The sequence below is a fragment of the Protopterus annectens genome, chromosome 1.part1 (genome assembly GCF_019279795.1).
Source record: "Protopterus annectens isolate FY-2018-M chromosome 1.part1, PAN1.0, whole genome shotgun sequence".
Lineage (NCBI taxonomy): Eukaryota > Metazoa > Chordata > Ceratodontiformes > Protopteridae > Protopterus > Protopterus annectens.
Window position 1 is genome coordinate 601,914,812 of NC_056726.1, and position 17,966 is coordinate 601,932,777.

The 17,966-nt window shown below is 40.9% G+C and overlaps 1 protein-coding gene across 1 annotated transcript in view; it reads right to left on the bottom strand.

Moving 5' to 3' along the window:
* The window catches only part of DISC1 (DISC1 scaffold protein), a 2,387,713-nt gene that overhangs the window by 1,285,480 nt on the left and 1,084,267 nt on the right, over positions 1–17,966 (bottom strand). Inside the window, exon 6 of the mRNA XM_044077020.1 lies at positions 14,489–14,721. Within this exon, the coding sequence (XP_043932955.1) occupies positions 14,489–14,721 (233 nt within the window). The remainder of the gene's footprint in view (positions 1–14,488; positions 14,722–17,966) is intronic.

Below are 17,966 nucleotides of genomic sequence, written 5' to 3' on the forward strand. Positions count from 1 at the left end.
CCTGTTTATTGCAGGGGTACACCAAACTGGTTTCCTTCTCTTAGAGGAGTGAATTTTGGTTTTGCTAGGGCTGGCACGATCCATGCATCCTTGTAGGTGCTCATAGAGTGCATTTGTAAAGGTTTCTGCCTCTTGGGCAGCGTTATCCTTTAGCGTGGGGGCTGTAAAACTTACCGGCTCTGTCTTAAGTAAGGTGAAGTTTGCTTTAGAAATGTTTTTTACTGTGGTTTCCTTAGTTGAGGGTGGTGGTGGGGTGTGGACATCCAGAGTGATTAGTTTATGGTCTGATCTAACCAGTGATGGGTTGACCTCCGGTGCGGAACACCTGTCACCCATGTTGGTGATGACCAGGTCCAGTATGTTTTCACCTCTGGTAGGGAAGTTTACCAGCTGATCCACGGCATTTGAGTCGATGAATTCCCGGAAGCGCTGGGCCTGGGAATTTGTATTCAAGTAGTTTTCCCAGTGAATGGTAGGGTAATTGAAGGTGTTTGGTAGGACCTTCATGTTCTCCAGTGTCTCCAGAAAGGTGCAGTGGTGGTCCTGGGTCATGGAGGGGTGATATGTAGCAGGCCACAATTTGCATTGCAGATTTGCCTGATGCTAGTTTCACATGGATGATCTCAGAGGTATCATGCTGCAACACTAACCTGGAGGTGTAGGTATTCTTGATGAATATGGATACACCCCCTCCTTTTGTGTTTCGGTCCGTGTTCTGTGGCCAAAACGTGTGGTAGGAGTTGTAGCCCGGTAGTGCTGGAGTGCTCTCTGGAGCCTTGAACCAGGTTTCAGTTACTGTACAGATGTCGACGTTCTCCATACTGAGGAGTGCTTCGAGCGCGTGCATTTTGAGATTTAAACTCCTGGCGTTGAATAGCATAACCCTCAGTGTTTTTTTGTTAATTGTGCTGTTTACGGAGGTGGGTTTGACTTTTGAGTCTTGCCTAAAAATGGCACTATGGGGGCAGCAAGAGACTTAGTCAGTATTCGAAAGCCTAGGGGTGACAGGTGCAAGCCATCTCTTGCGAAGCAAGGCGGCTTGTCAAGCATGTCGTCCCAGGTTGACAGACACTGGATTCCCTTTGAATGACACCAGAAACTTGGCCAATTGTTGAAATTGATCATTTTTTTCTTTATACTGAGGTATCATTCTTGTTGAGGGCAGGATGCTACTCAGGGTCAAGGTCATACCAACCTGGGCTACATGATCAGAGAGCTCTTCCATGTCTCTTTTCAGACCTCCCAACCGTTCCGAATTACTCGTTTTTTACCGAGTTTTGGAGTCCAAATGAAGGGGTGCCACGATTCCCGAGTGGCACCCCTTCATTTCCAATTTTTCTTTAAAAATTTTTACGCTTTCGGAGCTGACGTCAACACGTGTGCAATGACGTCAGCTCCGTTAGGCTACCAGCCAGTCGGAATTGAGCTCAAGGAGCTCACATCATCATTTCCGGCTGGCTGAATTAAGTTGTGAAATGGCGGGAATGGAATCTGATACAGCAGTTCGCCAAGCCGGTATTAATGGCAGCAACACTTCGCCGAGCCGGGACGGGATTAATGGCAGCAACAACATGGGGAACAGAAGCTGAAATGAAGAGCACAGCGGGAATGGAAGCTGATACAGCAGTTCGCTGAGCCGGGATTAATGGCAGCAACATGGGGAACAGAAGAGCTTGTGCAGAAGGCTGAAACAGCAGATCGCAGGGATTAATGGCAGCAACAACAGAACTACTCAGGGTAAGGAACCAGTGTGTGTGTGTGTGTGTGTGTGTGTGTGTGTGTGTGTGTGTGTGTGTGTGTGTGCGTGTGCGTGTGTGCGTGTGTGCGTGTGTGTGTGTGTGTGTGTGTGTGTGTGTGTGTGTGTGTGTGTGTGTGGAACTTGGAACTTTCCATTAATTTAGTTTCTGTAGATGCTTGTGCCATTCAGTGGAATGGGTGCACAATTTGAATTCTGTCTGGTCTTTATGTGAAGTCCACTGCTTAGATTTATTGTATGTTAATGAAGTCCTCTGCTGTTTTATTGTATGTGAAGTCTGCTGCTGATTTAATTTATGTGAAGTCTGGTTATGTGAAGTCCGCTGCAGATTTATTTTGTTATGTGAAGTCCGCTGCTGATTTATTTTGTTATGTGAAGTCCGCTGCCCTGAACTACACTGAGATGAGAAGCTTGCCCTGAACTTGAGCTACACATTCTGGTCTTCCAGGTAAAGAAGACGGAACTGCTGCTGCTACTACATTTAATTTCTGTATTGGAACTTTCCATTTATTTATTTTCTGTAGATGCTTATGCCATTCAGTGGAATGGGCGCACAATTTGAATTGCGTCAGGTTTTTATGTGATGTCCATCGCTGCTGCTGAGTTAATTTGTGAAGTCAATTGCTGTTGCAATTTGTGAAGTCCACTGTTGATTTAATGTGTGTGTGTGTGTGGAACAGGCGCACAGTTTGAATTGCAACCGTTTTTCATGTGAAGTCTGTTGCTGCTGCTGAGTTAATTTATGAAGTCCATTGCTGTTGCAATTTGTGAAGTCCACTGCTAATTTGATGTGTTTGTGTTTGTGTGTGTGTGTGTGTGTGTGTGTGTGTGTGTGTGTGTGTGTGTGTGTGTGTGTGTGTGTGTGTGTGTGTGTGTGTGTGTGTGTGTGTGTGTGTGTGTGTGTGTGTGTGTGTGTGTGTGTGTGTGTGTGTGTGTGTGTGTGTGTGTGTGTGTGTGTGTGTGTGGTAAAATACCCCAGAAAGATATGCCTGGTGATAGCCTGAGTTCCCTACCCATACCACCACTTCTGACTGAAGGAGTTATAGCTCTCAACTGTACAGTGTTTTATCTGGAATGTGTTTGGCTCCTTTTGGTTTGTTCATCTTACAATTTGAATGGTGCAGTGGTATTGCTGCTCCCTCACAGGAAGATGTTCTCAGGTTTGATTCTTGGTTGAAGTACCTTCTGTGTGGAGGAGTTATAGCTCTCAACTGTACAAATTTTCACATAATGTCTGGAATGTGTTTGGCTCATATGTTTGGTCTGTTCTTACAATTTGGATGGTGCAGTGGTAGTGTTGTTGCCTCACAGCAACAGGTACTCTGGTTTGATTCTTGGTTGAAGTGCCTTCTGTGTGGAGTCAGCATGTCCTCCCTGTCTTTGTGTGGGTTTCCGCTGGGTGCTCTGGTTTCCTCCCACAATAGAAAGATATGGGGCTATAGCATTTCTCCCCTGGCCTCTGCTGAAAATTAACTTCTCCCAAGTCAGTCTTTCCCAGTAAACAAATGTTAAAACCATAAATTTTATTTTCTGGAAAATCAGTGAGAACTGAATTCACTAAATAATGATAGCCATTTAAGTTCGTCTTCCTATCTTTTAGGAAATGCATGGCAACACATTTTATTCTAGCAACTTTCTAAGATTATACAAATAATGTTTAAAATGTGTCCCCAGTTTTGGGCCTTTGTCCCTTCCAATAAACTTTGGCTTTTACCTAATTTCTTGTTCTGCACAGTTCTTCAGGGAAAGAGAAGTTTAGTGCTGCTTATGTCAACTCTACTCATATTGTTTGTAACACAACAGGTAGTATACTTGCTTTTTCTGCAGAAGGCTGTGGGTTTTACTCCCACAGTCTATTGATGGATTGCTGATATGTATTGTGTCATACTTTTAAAGGGGCTGGATGCTGCAGTGCTGAGAATGTCCTCCTTTGGCAGAGATACCTATTAACTATAAACCTGTTATCAGTTTGCCATCCATTCCCTATTGAAATATTACTAGCTTATCATTTTTTTTAATGTAACATAGGCAATTTATCCTTCAAGGGCAACAGGCACTTTACTTGTTGACAAAACAATGTATAAAGTTGTTTGCTAGAAGCAACCTAATTACAGATCTCTTTAACATGGTATTTAGATGAATTTTACTTCTGCAGAGATTGTGCATATTTACTGATATTGGTGGATTGTAGAAGTTTGAGTACACTTTTTATGATGGCGGTGTTCTGAATTGGGCAGTTTTGTCATTATTGGTTCATGCATTCTGTTTCATTGCTTACTGGAAAATGTTCAAACAATAAATTTAAAATGCACTCTAACAAGTGTGCTGTATTATACAAGGAATATAATTTCATAAAGTCAGGAAGGTGTATCAAAGAACACATGTTTGTTTCGTGTGCAACACGGGGCCTATGATTTGAAAACAGCCCAAAGGTAATCTTTACCATTGGCTAGAATCAGATGCATTTTCTTTGGATGTAGGTTTCAATGCTGTTTCAATGAATGTGAGTTTCAAGGGCAGAGAAGTTGTAATGCTGTCTATTTTAATTGTGAGACTGCATTGCTTTATTTAGCAGATGTCTGTTAGTGTTTGTGGTATATGTAAAATAAAATCCAAATAATCATTGTAGAAGTAAAGCAGTATGCACATTAGTGTTTATGGTAAATGGGGCGAAATTGTCATGTAATGGGGCATTAAAATGGCTTCAGGGGGACTCTGGGGCTGTAATTTGGTTGTCTGTTCTTCAGTTTGCATTTAAAAGTTGGTATCCCACAATACTATTGGAGTGGGTGGGGTTACATAATTATGTATGCAAATTTTATGTTAATCAGTGTACAGATTTGTACCTATTTTTCATGGCCTTTGTCCAGATTTTTGATGTTTCCAAGTTGAGAGGTATGTCTCTTTTCATGTAGTCGAGGGAGGTACGTCTCAGGTCATTCACGCCAACATGAACAATGACAGTCATTAGCTAGTAATTTACAGATAAAATGTAGGTAAATCACATTTAATGACTTTCCACAATAATTTCAGCAGTATTTTGCAGAAAACAATATAAAGAATTTTATTATTTTGAACTGAAAACTCTGAAAAAAATAAATAAATGTGAAATATTAAATAAAATCATAAGCACCACCAAATTAAACATATAGATTCACTATACTGACAGACACATATAATTACATATATATTTATGTATGTAAATGCGTATATATATATATATATATATATATATATATATATATATATATATATATATATATATAGCGAACATATTACAAGTTCGAACCAAATATGGCCGGGACAATATGTTCGAACTTGTAATAGTGTGAACACTGAAGGAAAAAAAAGAAAAAACAAAAAAAACAAAATTAAACTGCTCCAACCCCCCTGCACCCCCTGCGTGGGAGGCTTCGCCAACCACCCCCCCTTACTTAAATATACCAACTCCAAGATCGCACTACATTGCGGAAATGGGAAATCATCCCATTCTGCTCTGTCCGTAGTCCATTCACAATTTTAAATGCTCGAAGTTATGGTCTCAGCTATATCGTCTTCGAACATGTAAAAGTTCGATCTACCGAAGGGGACCCATATATATATATATATATATATATATATATATATATATATATATATTCATATAGATATATATAGATATATAGATATATATATATATATATATAGATATATATATAAAAATTTAGAGAGACAGAGAAATACATGGGAGACATCTAGAGGAAAGGGAACATACTGCACTCAATAAAATGTCAATGGAATCAAGTTCATTTAGACCAGGAAGAAGTAGTGGACCTAAATTTATTATCCACACTTTTTTCTTCTGATCAAGATAACATTATTTATGAAATTTATTAGAGTTTCGTGATTCTTTGTTGAAAGGGACCACAAATCTCTCCAACACAGAATGTACCACACCCACTGATAACTAGACAGATAACCAGTTTGGATGAGCAGTTAATCAGTTGTTTAATCACAAATACTTTATGGGTGTTTCTAGACATTGGTTAGGAAACAAATTACAAAAGAAAAAAAAAATGATCTGTTTTTAAGATGGTCCGAAATCTATCAATTGTTTTTTTAATCCTTAGTATTTTGTTACCATGAGTAGTATCCAGCAAAAATAGATATTTTTCATTCCTGAGCCTGGGCTCCTTTTAGCTATATTTTAATAGCTCATGTCTAGGATGCTTTAGAACGATCTTCCAAAAAATGTTGGGGATGGTATCCCTCTCTACAAATCTTTCTTGAAGTTCAGTAGCTTTTTTTATAGCCTTATCGATTTTACTACAGATACAGCTCATCCTCAAAAACTGTGACTATGGAATATTGTTGATAATAAATTTAGGATTACAGCAAGAGGCTGATATGAAGGCACTTTTGGTGAAGGGTTTGCGATACACTGATGTTTTAATAATGTCATCAAGGAGCTTTGTTACTTATACATCAATATAATCAATAACAAAAAAAACGAGTTTGATAGTAAATGAAATACCCATTTCATTTGGATTAGATATTTTACAAATGCCTGTAGATGAGAATGACCTGCATCTAAGCCACAGTTCAATGTGAAAATAAATCATGTTCTGGTCATTTTTATATATGTATACATACTCAAAATAACTCATCACTAAATATGCTTACAAGGGGGCAAAAGTTGCCCCCATGGCAGTAACACATAAGTAACATTTTCCATCAAAGTGAAACGCGATCATCTCAGTAACCATTTGAAGAATACCTAATAAAAACTGGTTAAATACCACAGAGTTAAAAAAAAGAAGTTATGTACTTGCCATAACATTCCATGCGAGTTGTTCATCTCGCCTTCATTCTTACACATGGGTTCGGAGCCGATCCATCGGCTCCGAGTCGGCCGCTTTTCACAAGCTCAAGATCTTAGAGTAGCTCGAGGCCAAGTCCCAATCCCATGATGCTGTCTGTCCTTCCTCAGATCTAGTTAGCTGATCCCAGCATGTAACAGATATAATACATAACAGGTACTCCAGCTGGAGTAAGAAGTCACATAACAAGACCCACCAGACGACAAGTCTTACTCGTTCTTCGAGAACCTGAAGGAGGAAGGAGGGTGGGAATGTAAGAATGAAGGCGAGATGAATGACTCACATGGAACGTTATGGTAAGTACATAACTTCTTTATGTGAAGTTGTACAATCTCAACATTCATTCTTACACATGGGTAGCGTCCCAAGCACCCTAATCCTCGGTGGCTCACGGGAGTGTATTCCTGAGGACAGTGGAACCAAAGGAAGCCCTGCCCACTTTGTAATGAGTGATAAAGGTATGTGGCTTAGACCAAGTGGCAGCTGCACATATAGTGTCCAAAGGTTATAGAGCTGCATAAGAAGAAGAAGTGGAAACAGCCCTAGTGGAATGCGCTTTCACGCCATGCTCTAATGGTTGGTTCGCTGAGGAGTATGTAAATTTAATGCAATCAGTTAACCATTTGGAAAGGGTAACTTTAGACACTGGTAGCCCTTTTTTAGAGTCAGCATGAGAAACAAAGAGTTGTTCAGATGTCGTAAATTCCTTTGTTCTGTCCAAACAGAATCTCAATTGTCTGTGAACATCAAGCTTATGCAACATATACTCCAACTTGTTGGAATGGTTACTGAAAAAGGATGGAAGTTCAATAGTTTGATTCAGGTTAGTCTCGGAACACGCCTTTGGCAAGAAGGACGGACTAGTCCTCAGTGACACTCTGTCAGGATGAAACACCAAATATGGGGGTTTGATAGATAGGGCTTAAAGCTCGGACACTCTACGTAATCAGGTAATGGCTACCAAGAAAATAGTTTTCCAAGAGAGGAATTTTAAAGAGCAGGATGATGCAGGCTCAAAGGGAGGGAGAATAATCTATGACAGCACAAAATTTAGATTCCAGGGAGTAAAAGGTTGTCTAACAGGTGGCCTAAGATGAATGGTACCCTTTAAGAAGGCCCTACATAGTCTGTGAGGCATTAGGTTAGAACCTTCAGATCCGAGGTGGAAATTCGAAATTGCAGCCAATTGAACTCTTATAGTGGCAGCTGTAGCATCTTCATGAAAACGCTTAGACAGAAATTCCAGAATACCAGCAATCGGGGCAACGTAAGGATCAATATTACTCTGGGAGGCCCAAAAAGCAAATCACTTCCATTTGCTGGCATACAAGTTTATAGTGGAAGCTTTATGCGAAGATACAAGAATATGCTGTACCTCCGAGGAAATGTCATGTGACCTGGCTAGGCTGGGAATCGGAGCAGCCAAGCTGTCAGTCTGAGGGAATGAAGAGAGGGACAGAGGACCCTTGACGAATATGTCAGCAGATCGGGAACTGGGTCCAGAATCCAAGGTTCCTCCAGTTGATAGAGTCAAAGGAAGGGAAACCAAATCTGTCGAGGCCAAAAAGGGGCTATAAAGATTACAGTCCTTCCCAGGGCTTTGGCTTTCTGTAAGAATTTCAGAATCAGGGGAGCTGGTGGAAAGGCATATAGGAGTCCCGGGGGCCAATCGTGTATGAGCGAGTCCCTTGGGTTGTCCCCTGGTGGGAGATTCAGGGCAAAGTAGCTTCTGCATTTGGCATTCATAGGGGATGCAAACAGGTTGCAGCAAGGCTGGCCCCATCTGTGGGAAATCATCTCCGCAACCTCGAATTTGAGAGATCACTCGTGTGGTAACAGACTGGCTCTGTTCAGTTTGTCTGCGATCATGTTGGATTTCCCTGGGATATGCATTGCTATCAGAAAGCGCCCTGTGGATTCCGCCCACTGCTAAATTCTCAAGGCCTCTCGACATAAGGAGTAAGACTTAGTTCCCCCTTGTTTGCTGATGTACCAGACCACAGACATGTTGTCTGTCTGGATCGCAGAGGAAGAGAGCCGTGGAAGTGTGCAACGCCAAAAGCAGTGCTCTCAGCTCCAGAACATTGATGTGCAACTGTGACTCTGTTTCTGACCAGGTGCCTTGGGCTGTTCTTCCCTGAAAAAGCCCCCCCCACCCTATCAGAGAAGCATCCATGGTCACCATGGCTGATGGTGGGGGAGAAACAAATGGTCGGCCTTCTGTTTCCTGGTGGCTGGTCAACCACCAACGAAGATCCTTCTTGCAAGAGTCTGTAATCATTATCAAGAATGACATCGGAAGTTGTTAGTAAGACCACTGGGTGAAGAGCAACAATTGAAGTATCCCCATGTGCATACGCCCCAGAAGAACTGCTATGAGTGTAGCTGCGATGGAACCTAGTAGTTTCAATACTTGAGAGGCTGGTACTTTTTTTCTCTGCAGAATGTCTGATACCTGGTTTGGAAGAGTGGCTATTCTGTCCAGTGGCAATTTTACCATGGCGGTGGTGGTGTCTAATTCTGCTCTGATAAAGGAGATATGCTGCAATGGCAATAACGCAGATTTGCCGAAATTTATAGTTATCCCTAAAAGATTGAGAGTGTGATCCCTGGACAGAATTAGTTGATGCCTGGAGGCGGCAGTAAGGAGCCAGTCATCCAGATACGGAAACACTTGGAATCCTAGATGCCTCAGGTGAGCTGTAACCACTGCCATGCATTTGGTAAACACTCTGGGGGCTGTTGTGAGGCCAAAGGGCAGTGCTCGGAATTGGTAGTGACTGGCTCCCAGACAGAAATCCAAGTGATCTCTGGATGGTCTGGCCATTTTGATATGATAGTACGCATCCTTGAGATCTATAGAGCACATCCAATCGCCCGTTCCTAGGAACAGAAGGGTCGATTGAAGCGTGACCATCCGGAACTTCTCCTTCTTTACAAAGGTGTTGAGTCTGCTGAGGTCCATGATGGGCCTCCAGTCCCCTGTTTTCTTTGAAACTAAAAAGAATCTGGAGTAAGTTCCAGATCCTATCTGGTCTGCTGGGACTGGCTGGATGACTCTCTTTTCCTGTAGCCTCTGGATTTCTATGGCTGCTTGATCCCTGAGACTGGGTGGAATGTCTGGCATTTTCTTCCGAACAGGTGGAGGTTCTAAGAATGGGATAATGTAACCTCTGGTAACAATGCTTTGTACCCAAGAATCTTTTGTAATTCCTAGCCAGGCATCTGGATACAAAGACAAGTGACCCCCGACTGCCTCCAGAATAGGACAGTCGGGCCTCCTTTCAGGAGCGCTGGTAGGGCTTATCAAAGAACTGATCCCTGTCACCCTGGTTTTGTGGACCCCCTCTGCCGTTGGGGTGGCATCTTCCATTATTACCTCCTCCTCTGCCCCTGGAGGGGGGTTCAGTACATGTGTTCTGGAAAGCTCCTTGGGACTTCCGGAACCACATTTTTCCACCTTTCTGCCATTTGGGGTATGGTCTAGTAGGGGTGAAAAAATGGACTCCTACGGCAGATAAGAGTCTTTCCATCTTGCTGACACCTAGTGAGAGTCACCTTGACTTTGAGCCCGAAAAGAGATGAGCCATCAAATGGGGTGTTAACGAAAGAAGACTTGAACGTTTCCACAAAGGAGCATAAGCGCATCCAGGAATGTCTCCAAAGAGCTACTGCTGAACCCGCTGCCAGACTCAAACCATCGGCTACATAGGAAATAAGCCACATGGACAAGTTAACTATGGAATTAAGGGTATTAAGCTGGGGTGTCACCTTCTCAGAGACACCACCATCTGTACTACCCTGCTGAGTATCTCCGAGCTCTTTAAGGAGATCTCTTTGAAGATGGGTAAAATGAGTCAAGTAATTGAGTGATTGCATAGCAAAGGTCACAGAACTAAAGATGCATTTCCCGTACCTGTCCATAGTCCTGGAATCTCTATTAGGAGGATGGACAGTAGAAGAGGTTTCAGACATCTCTTTCCTGGTGGCCGCCGCCATCACCATGGCATCAACTGGCACTCCCTTAGTGAGGACCATCTTATCTTGAAGGGATGTAATAAATTTGTTGGGCCTCTGAGGGACAGGTTCCATAGTATCAGGAGACTCCCACACCCTTCGAGCAACCAATTCCATTAGTTCATCGAAGGGCGGAGTCACCCAGGAGGTGTAAGTTTGAGACTCAAAAGCCTTCAGGAGCACTGACTCATCCTCAGTAGGGCTAACGGACTGCCAGTCACCCCTCTTCATAAGGACCTCAAGGATATCAGTAAAGGAGATATCCTCCGAGGGGGACTGTGGGGACACTTCTGACTCCTCTAAGTCTGTGTCTGATGTAAGAGACTCCTGTGGGTAGTCTAAATGCCTCCTCTTGCAAAGTCTCTTCCTGAGAACCTCATCAGTGGGGGCTTCTAGTGAGGTCTCAGTAGAACATGGGTCACCCAATGGGGCTACCTGGGGCGCTGGGTCTCGATGCTTCACAGGGACCTACAATGAAGAGGCAGAAAGTGGCACTTTAGGGGAGGAGGGCCCTGATGACGTGTGCATCTTGGAAGACATAACCCTCCTCATAGCATCGAAGGCTCCACTGCTCCGACCTGAAGAAGCCACCGGTTCCGAAGAAGATGGCAACCTATCCGGTGCCGAGACAGTGGGCTGCGACCCAGAGGAAGGAGCCAAGCTCATCCGCGCCAACGGTCCAAGAGGGAGGGTCAGAACCGACGCATTGGTTCAACTCTCCTTCCCCCTAGAGCCGACCAGAAAGTGTTGGCTCCCAGACTCTTCAAATGGAACCAAATAAGTCAGGGTTGATGGAGCTGAAAGCACTGGAACAGGCCTCAGCTCCGAAGACTCCACAATAATCAGATCCCCCCCCTCAGCTCCGAAGGCCTGGCTTGGCTCGGAGGAGGAGTAGTCACAGCAGGTACGATGGTCTTGGGCTCTGAAACTGGTTGGGTCGAAACCGATAATAATTTGGCCAGTACCGGGTTCTCGAGAAGCCTCTTCACCACTCAGTCCACATCCACATCGGAGAGGGTTCTCGAAGAACGAGTCGAAGGAACCGAAGAAGCCACCAATTGCAGAATGGGTGACCTTAAGGTCTTGGAGATTGGCTCCAAAACTGGGGACCGGCTCCAAAACACTAGCTCAGTGCACGGCTTCAAAGACTGCAGAGCCGGCGACCACATCTTCACAGCAAGGCTAGGAGCTAATGCAAAAACTTGCTGTAAAGATAAGAATAATGAAAAAGATGAATAATACTGGCCTGAGCTCTCTAACAACCTTCGATCTGCTGCAGCAACAAACTAGATCTGAGGTAGGACAGAGAGCATCATAGGATAGGGACTTGGCCTCAAGCTACTCTAAGATCTTGAGCTTGTGAAAAGCGGCTGACTCGGAGCTGATGGATCGGCTCCGAACCCATGTGTAAGAATGAACGGCAAGATTGAACAACTTCACGTCACTCCTTTTTAACCAAAAATAATTGCTTTAACTTCAACTTCATATGGTACCAATGTGCATGCCTATCTTATTTTCCAAATATAATTGGTCCATTAAACTTAATAATTGTGTCTTGCATTGTTTTGCTTTCTTTCTGTTTTTTTTTTTTTTTTTTTTGCTAGGTGACCTCATAAGAGTAAGAATCAGTTTGCTGTTTGATGCAAAGCACTTTTTTTTCATTTGTTGTACTCCTTACAGGCAAACTACTTAATGCAAAAGCTACATAAGAGCAGATTTATTTTATTACCAGTTTCAAAACGGAACATTCTCGGGTAGTTAAGATGCTCTGCATGCAATTATATCCCAAAGAGGATGGGTAATACCTTCTACAGTCGTAACAATTGCTTTATGTACTACTCAAGCCTCAATGTTTCACTTGTGTGGTCCACCATTACCCAACACTGCTCACTATATCAGGTATTACTGAATACATTGTGATCATTTACCACGGTTACTTAAATTGTCCATCTTTACAGTCATGTCTATGGCTTGTAATAACCTCTATGGATTGCCTCATAGGCCTATTTATGTTTTGCGGGTCTGTTAAACTTCAGCTGTCTTAAGATCATGCAAATGGGTTATGAGTTGATTTAAGAAAAATAGAAATAAGTATTAGTGCACAGAAGCACCACTGTTCCAAAGGACAGAGTAGAATCAAAGCTAATGAAAGGACTCCCTGGATGAAGAACTGCAAGGTAGTGTAGCTTACAAATGAATGTTAGCAAATTATGGGCATTGTGCAACAGGTTTTCATTATGCATCTAATTATGGCCAGTTTTCCTTTACTTAATTTTTTTTGTGTGTGGTTTGGCACTGGGTGTTGTACTACATCCCCCAGTTGCTTTTGCCATAGACAATAAGTTACTCCTATATAGGTCTCTAAACACACCAACAGATCCCTATGATGTGGTTCTAGAACATTATATATCAACATTACTCTTGTGGCTATGAAGTAAAACGTAGTTACTTTATTTACTTGTTATATGTACAATTAAATGTGGCAAACCTCACCGACTCACCTGCCGGTTCAGTCACTCACCCATCCATCCCTGCTTTTGCTCTCCTTTAAAGAGGTTTGACAAAGGTTACTCTTCTATGTTGTTTTGTATAGGGTAGTGTTCCACAAGACATTATGATTTTCTACAGGACTACAATGTATTCACATTACAGCAGTCTAACAATTATGTCAAGTACAGAAACTACGTATCAAAATATATTTTTCATCTTGTCTCATCTTGAAACTTTTGTAAATATAATTATTTGAAGGTCTGTGCATGTATTTATATTTTAACCACTTGTAATCCTTATACCTGCTCTACTAACTGATATATGACTTTCTGTTAACAGTAAGCTCTTTGTATAACTTCATGGTTTATCATATGGGTACATTTATTTATTTATTATTTGTTGACCAGGAACGTCCGACTAGGACAGAGATTATTTTCAGTGGAGGCCCAGGGAGAAACACTCCCAATACATGTGTTTGGAATGTGGGAGGAAACTGGAGTACATACAGGAAACCCACACAAACTCAGGGAGGACATGCAGACTCCGTACATAAGGCACCCCAGCCAAGAATTGAACCTGAAAACCTCTTGCTCTGAGGAGACAATGTTAACCACTACACCACTGCACTGCCCTGCATATTTATACATACTTATATATACATATTTTTCTCTTTTACTTTAGCTGGCATTGCTTAAACAATGCTTGGACTAATTCCATTAGCCTGCTATCAAGCAAACAGAAAGCAGGGAATGGGAAAATCACTGGGCAAATTCCTTCTCACTTGTTACTAACTTCTGCGTTTCTATGGTGTTTGCATTGCTAGGTGTAACAGTTTCATTTATCTTTAACATGCAATTACAGCTGAACATCATACTATTTGTTCTACTAGATGCAAAATAAAACACTACACTTCTTTAAATAATATTATAAATAATAAATGACAAACCTTACATAAATATTTTATTAGCTAAGCTTGTAATGTTTATGAAAACATTCCTCTATTGAGCTGAATCTGTTTTTGTTCAGATAACAAAGAGGCACACCGAAAACCAGCTGTTTCTGGAAATTCTCTTTACAGCATAACATTAAATAAAACATTCTACAGTATAATTTTAGCTATGATATTAGTTCAACCACATAAAAAGATTTGAGCTTAAATAAAATCCATACAACTGAAATATATTATTAGCATGGTCTTTTCTAACAATGGTCCACTTCTCTGTCCAGTGTATGACTCGTATGCAATAATGCCAACATAATTTGGACGTAGTATGCATAGGATGGCAGAAGTCTTACTGCCAAACTATTGCAGCAGTACACAACCTATTACTTGAAGATGTTCATCAAATAACTGAGTGCTCCTTACCTCGTTATACTTTCAGGAAGTTCATCACTGAGTGGAACTCGATCAGGAGAGGTGACTATTTCATCCAGTACTTTCAGCATATCTTGTAACTCTGCATGAGGCACAGTGACCATGGAAGGAAATTCACAATCCTTGCTGTGGAGTAGATGATCTTGCTCTTCAATTTCTTTGCATAGTAGCTTATCTTTGACTTCCAGAATTGACATTCTTTCTCTAAGGATTCTGATTTCTTCCTGTTAAAAGTACAGAAAAGTTTTAGTAATGAACAGTGAATATTTTTTCAGCGTGGTACAAGCAAGAGAACATTTGCTGAAGAATCAAAGGCCACTGGGACAAGTCCTAGATCAGGATTACAATCAGAAGGGAAACACTGACATCTGGGTATGGCACAAGACAGTACATTCCCGTGCAAATCTAAAACCAAGGCGCCATCTAGAAGTGATGGTGCTGTCCTGTTAAGCATCAATGTGTAAGAAAAAATACTAACTCTTGATACAGCATTCAAGAGGACAAAAGGCATTTTGTTCAAACAAAAATAAAATTAAATTATGAAAAAATCCAAAAATAAAAAATACTTAATTTTTACAATAAAAACATTTTCCAAAAAATAACTAAACTGCATGCTATTAAATATCCTTTTATTTCTTGACCCTTATTCACCCTGTACATATTTTTTTCATTCATGCAATCATGCATTCTGTTTCTATATACAGTTTTATGGTGCTCTATCTTCTTTATAATGCCCTGTTTTGAAAAATACCATAAGGACAATTCAGAAAGGTTACCACAGTCTAATGTACACATCATGATAACCATTTCTGATTGAGAGACAACCCTAATACAGTGCTATTTCAGTGTTTTAGAGTTTCCTGCTAACATTTTAGGTTGTGGTGCTCATGAATTATTGTGTATTTAGTCTTCAGTCAGTGGGCCAATTCATCATCGATGCTGAGTGAACCAAAGACCCAAGTCTTCAGTTAACGTTGGTCATCTTTTGTGTTCAAAACTGTTTATGCTTCAGACTATTTCATGGCTGAAATGACCTAGAACTATAATTTTGTCTTTGAAGAGCCTCTAGGGTTCAATGTGTGAGAATGCACTTTTATTTTTACTACTGTGTTACAGTATTTTGGTTTCATCAAGAATACATCACAGCTATTTGTTGTTTTGCTGAGATTTACTAGCACATGAGGCTTGTTGTTGTTATTCACATGGATTTATGCTGAAATTACGATCTCAAGCACCCTTGCTACTTGTTTACAGTTGTTGGACATTTTTCTTGAACTTTAGCTGTTTGCTTGACAAAGACATTATCTACTTATATTGGACTAATTTATCTTATATAGGATTCAGTTTGTTTGAGCTCATTTTAGATTATATTTAAAAATTATCCTGCTTATGTTTACTTTATTTAATTTTATGGTCACTGTAACTTTTATTTGGTATTCATTTTCTGATGTAATTTCTCAAACATTTCAACAGATAGTATTCTTCATTTTCAAATTTTTGTTTACAATGCTTCACTTTCACTTTTTAATTGTTTGTACTGTGCTTATGTTTAATCATATTAATAAAGAAGTTGAAGTAGAAGAAATATCTTTCACCTCATTATCTGCTTTTCCCTATTATCCTGCCAGACAAACCTGCCCTTCTATCTCAGCCTTGCACATCTTACATTCTTCTTTCTTTTCCTAATCCTTGTACATATGATCACTGGTTCTTTCTAACTTTACATCCTTGGAGACCATTAGATAGTTCCATATCATCCAGTACTGGTGGGAATCTAACAATTTCCCGCATTAAATGGATTTTCCCAAATCTCAAGCAAAAATTTGTGATAGCCCATGCAGTCATCTAAACTAGTTTTAAGGTGGTTAGGTAAGTACTCTGCTTGATATGAGGGCAGCTTATTACAGAATAGTGGGGCATGTTGGGTGAGGTACCAGTTGTACCATCTGGGGCTGTAGATATGGTAGAAAAGGTTTAGGTCTCTTGAGAGACCTAAAGGAAGTCAAAGTGAAATGCATCACGCAAACCAAAGAAGGCTAGGCAGGAGTCTGTATTACATTGCGTACATGGACAAGACATTTAGTCTACACAGTAGCTAAGGGTACTGAGATCCAAAATCATTCTGATGAGGAAAAGCTGACGTATCTTGAGTTGGCTGCTTATCAAGGCAGATGTTAAAGAAGCATTGTATTCGATAATAGGCCTAATAAGGATGGAATAAGCAGAACTTTAACTTCTTTCCACTTTCAAGAGATACCACAAAGGAAAATCTGTGCAATGTAGATGGAATTTCTAACCACTACAGAGGTGGTTAGGTCAGAGACAGTCTGTTATCAACATAGGTACCCAACTCCATAATGATTTTTTCAGATTTAGCTGAAATGTTATCCATATAATAAGCGGTAATGATATTAGATTTATCAAAGGAAACTATGTTGGATTTCTTTGTGTGGAGTTTGAGCCCATAATTAACACACCAAGAACTTCTTTGGTCTAGTCCTTACTAGAAAATTTGAGTATCAAAAGGGGGTTTGATAACGGCCCAAAGTTTGCAGTAATCAGCAAACTTAGTTATCCACAGTCCCTGGATATCCACTTTCATCTTAGAGAAGTATATAGCAAAGTGGAGGAAGCCCAGGACATAGCCCTGTGGTACACCACTGGTGATGTTTTTCTGTCCAGAGCAAATGACCCTGACATTATCTATCCAGCAAAACTATTCTTGGATTAATGTTAAGCTAGGAGACTCTGCAAATAATTCCAGCATGATGGATACTGTTGATGGTCTTATCCATGGCCTCAGTATCCCTTTTGAATAATTCAAATAGGTTGATCAGGCCTTTTCTGCCCCTTACAAAGCTAGTCTGGTCCATATCCAGATATATAAGGTCATCTACTATTGACATTGTTAACCTTTTCACCAGTATTCCGAAAGTTGATAGGCTTTTTAATGAGTCTTTTGTACTGTGTTTTTTTTTTTTTTTGAAAGTAAGGATATTAATTTAGTAACAGATTTTATGGAGTTCGTTTTGGATAATAATTTTATATGTGAAAAACAGAACCACCAAAAAATTGCTGTTTCTTAGTTTAACTATAATATATTCCATAGTGTTGCCATAACTACTAGTGCAACTAATAAGTCGATAATTCCCAGAGTTGGTAGGGCCACCTTTAGGCAAGGGAACTACATCAGCTGTTGTCCACATCTTGGAGATGTAGCCATAAAACAGACTCAGGTTGAAGAGCTGATGGAGGAGTTTGTTACAGTGGATTTAGTGCTTCTAAGCAAATATCCAGGGATACTGTCAATACTCATGGAACTGGTATTTTTAATTTTGGAAAGTGTCAAAAGGACTTGGTCCAAAGCAATTTTGGGAAGGAAGGTGTGAGGGATTATGGAGGGGGCACAAGCAAGGGTGGGTGAAGTGAAGTTGGAAGATAATTTGTTGACAAGAGTATTAGCAATGTC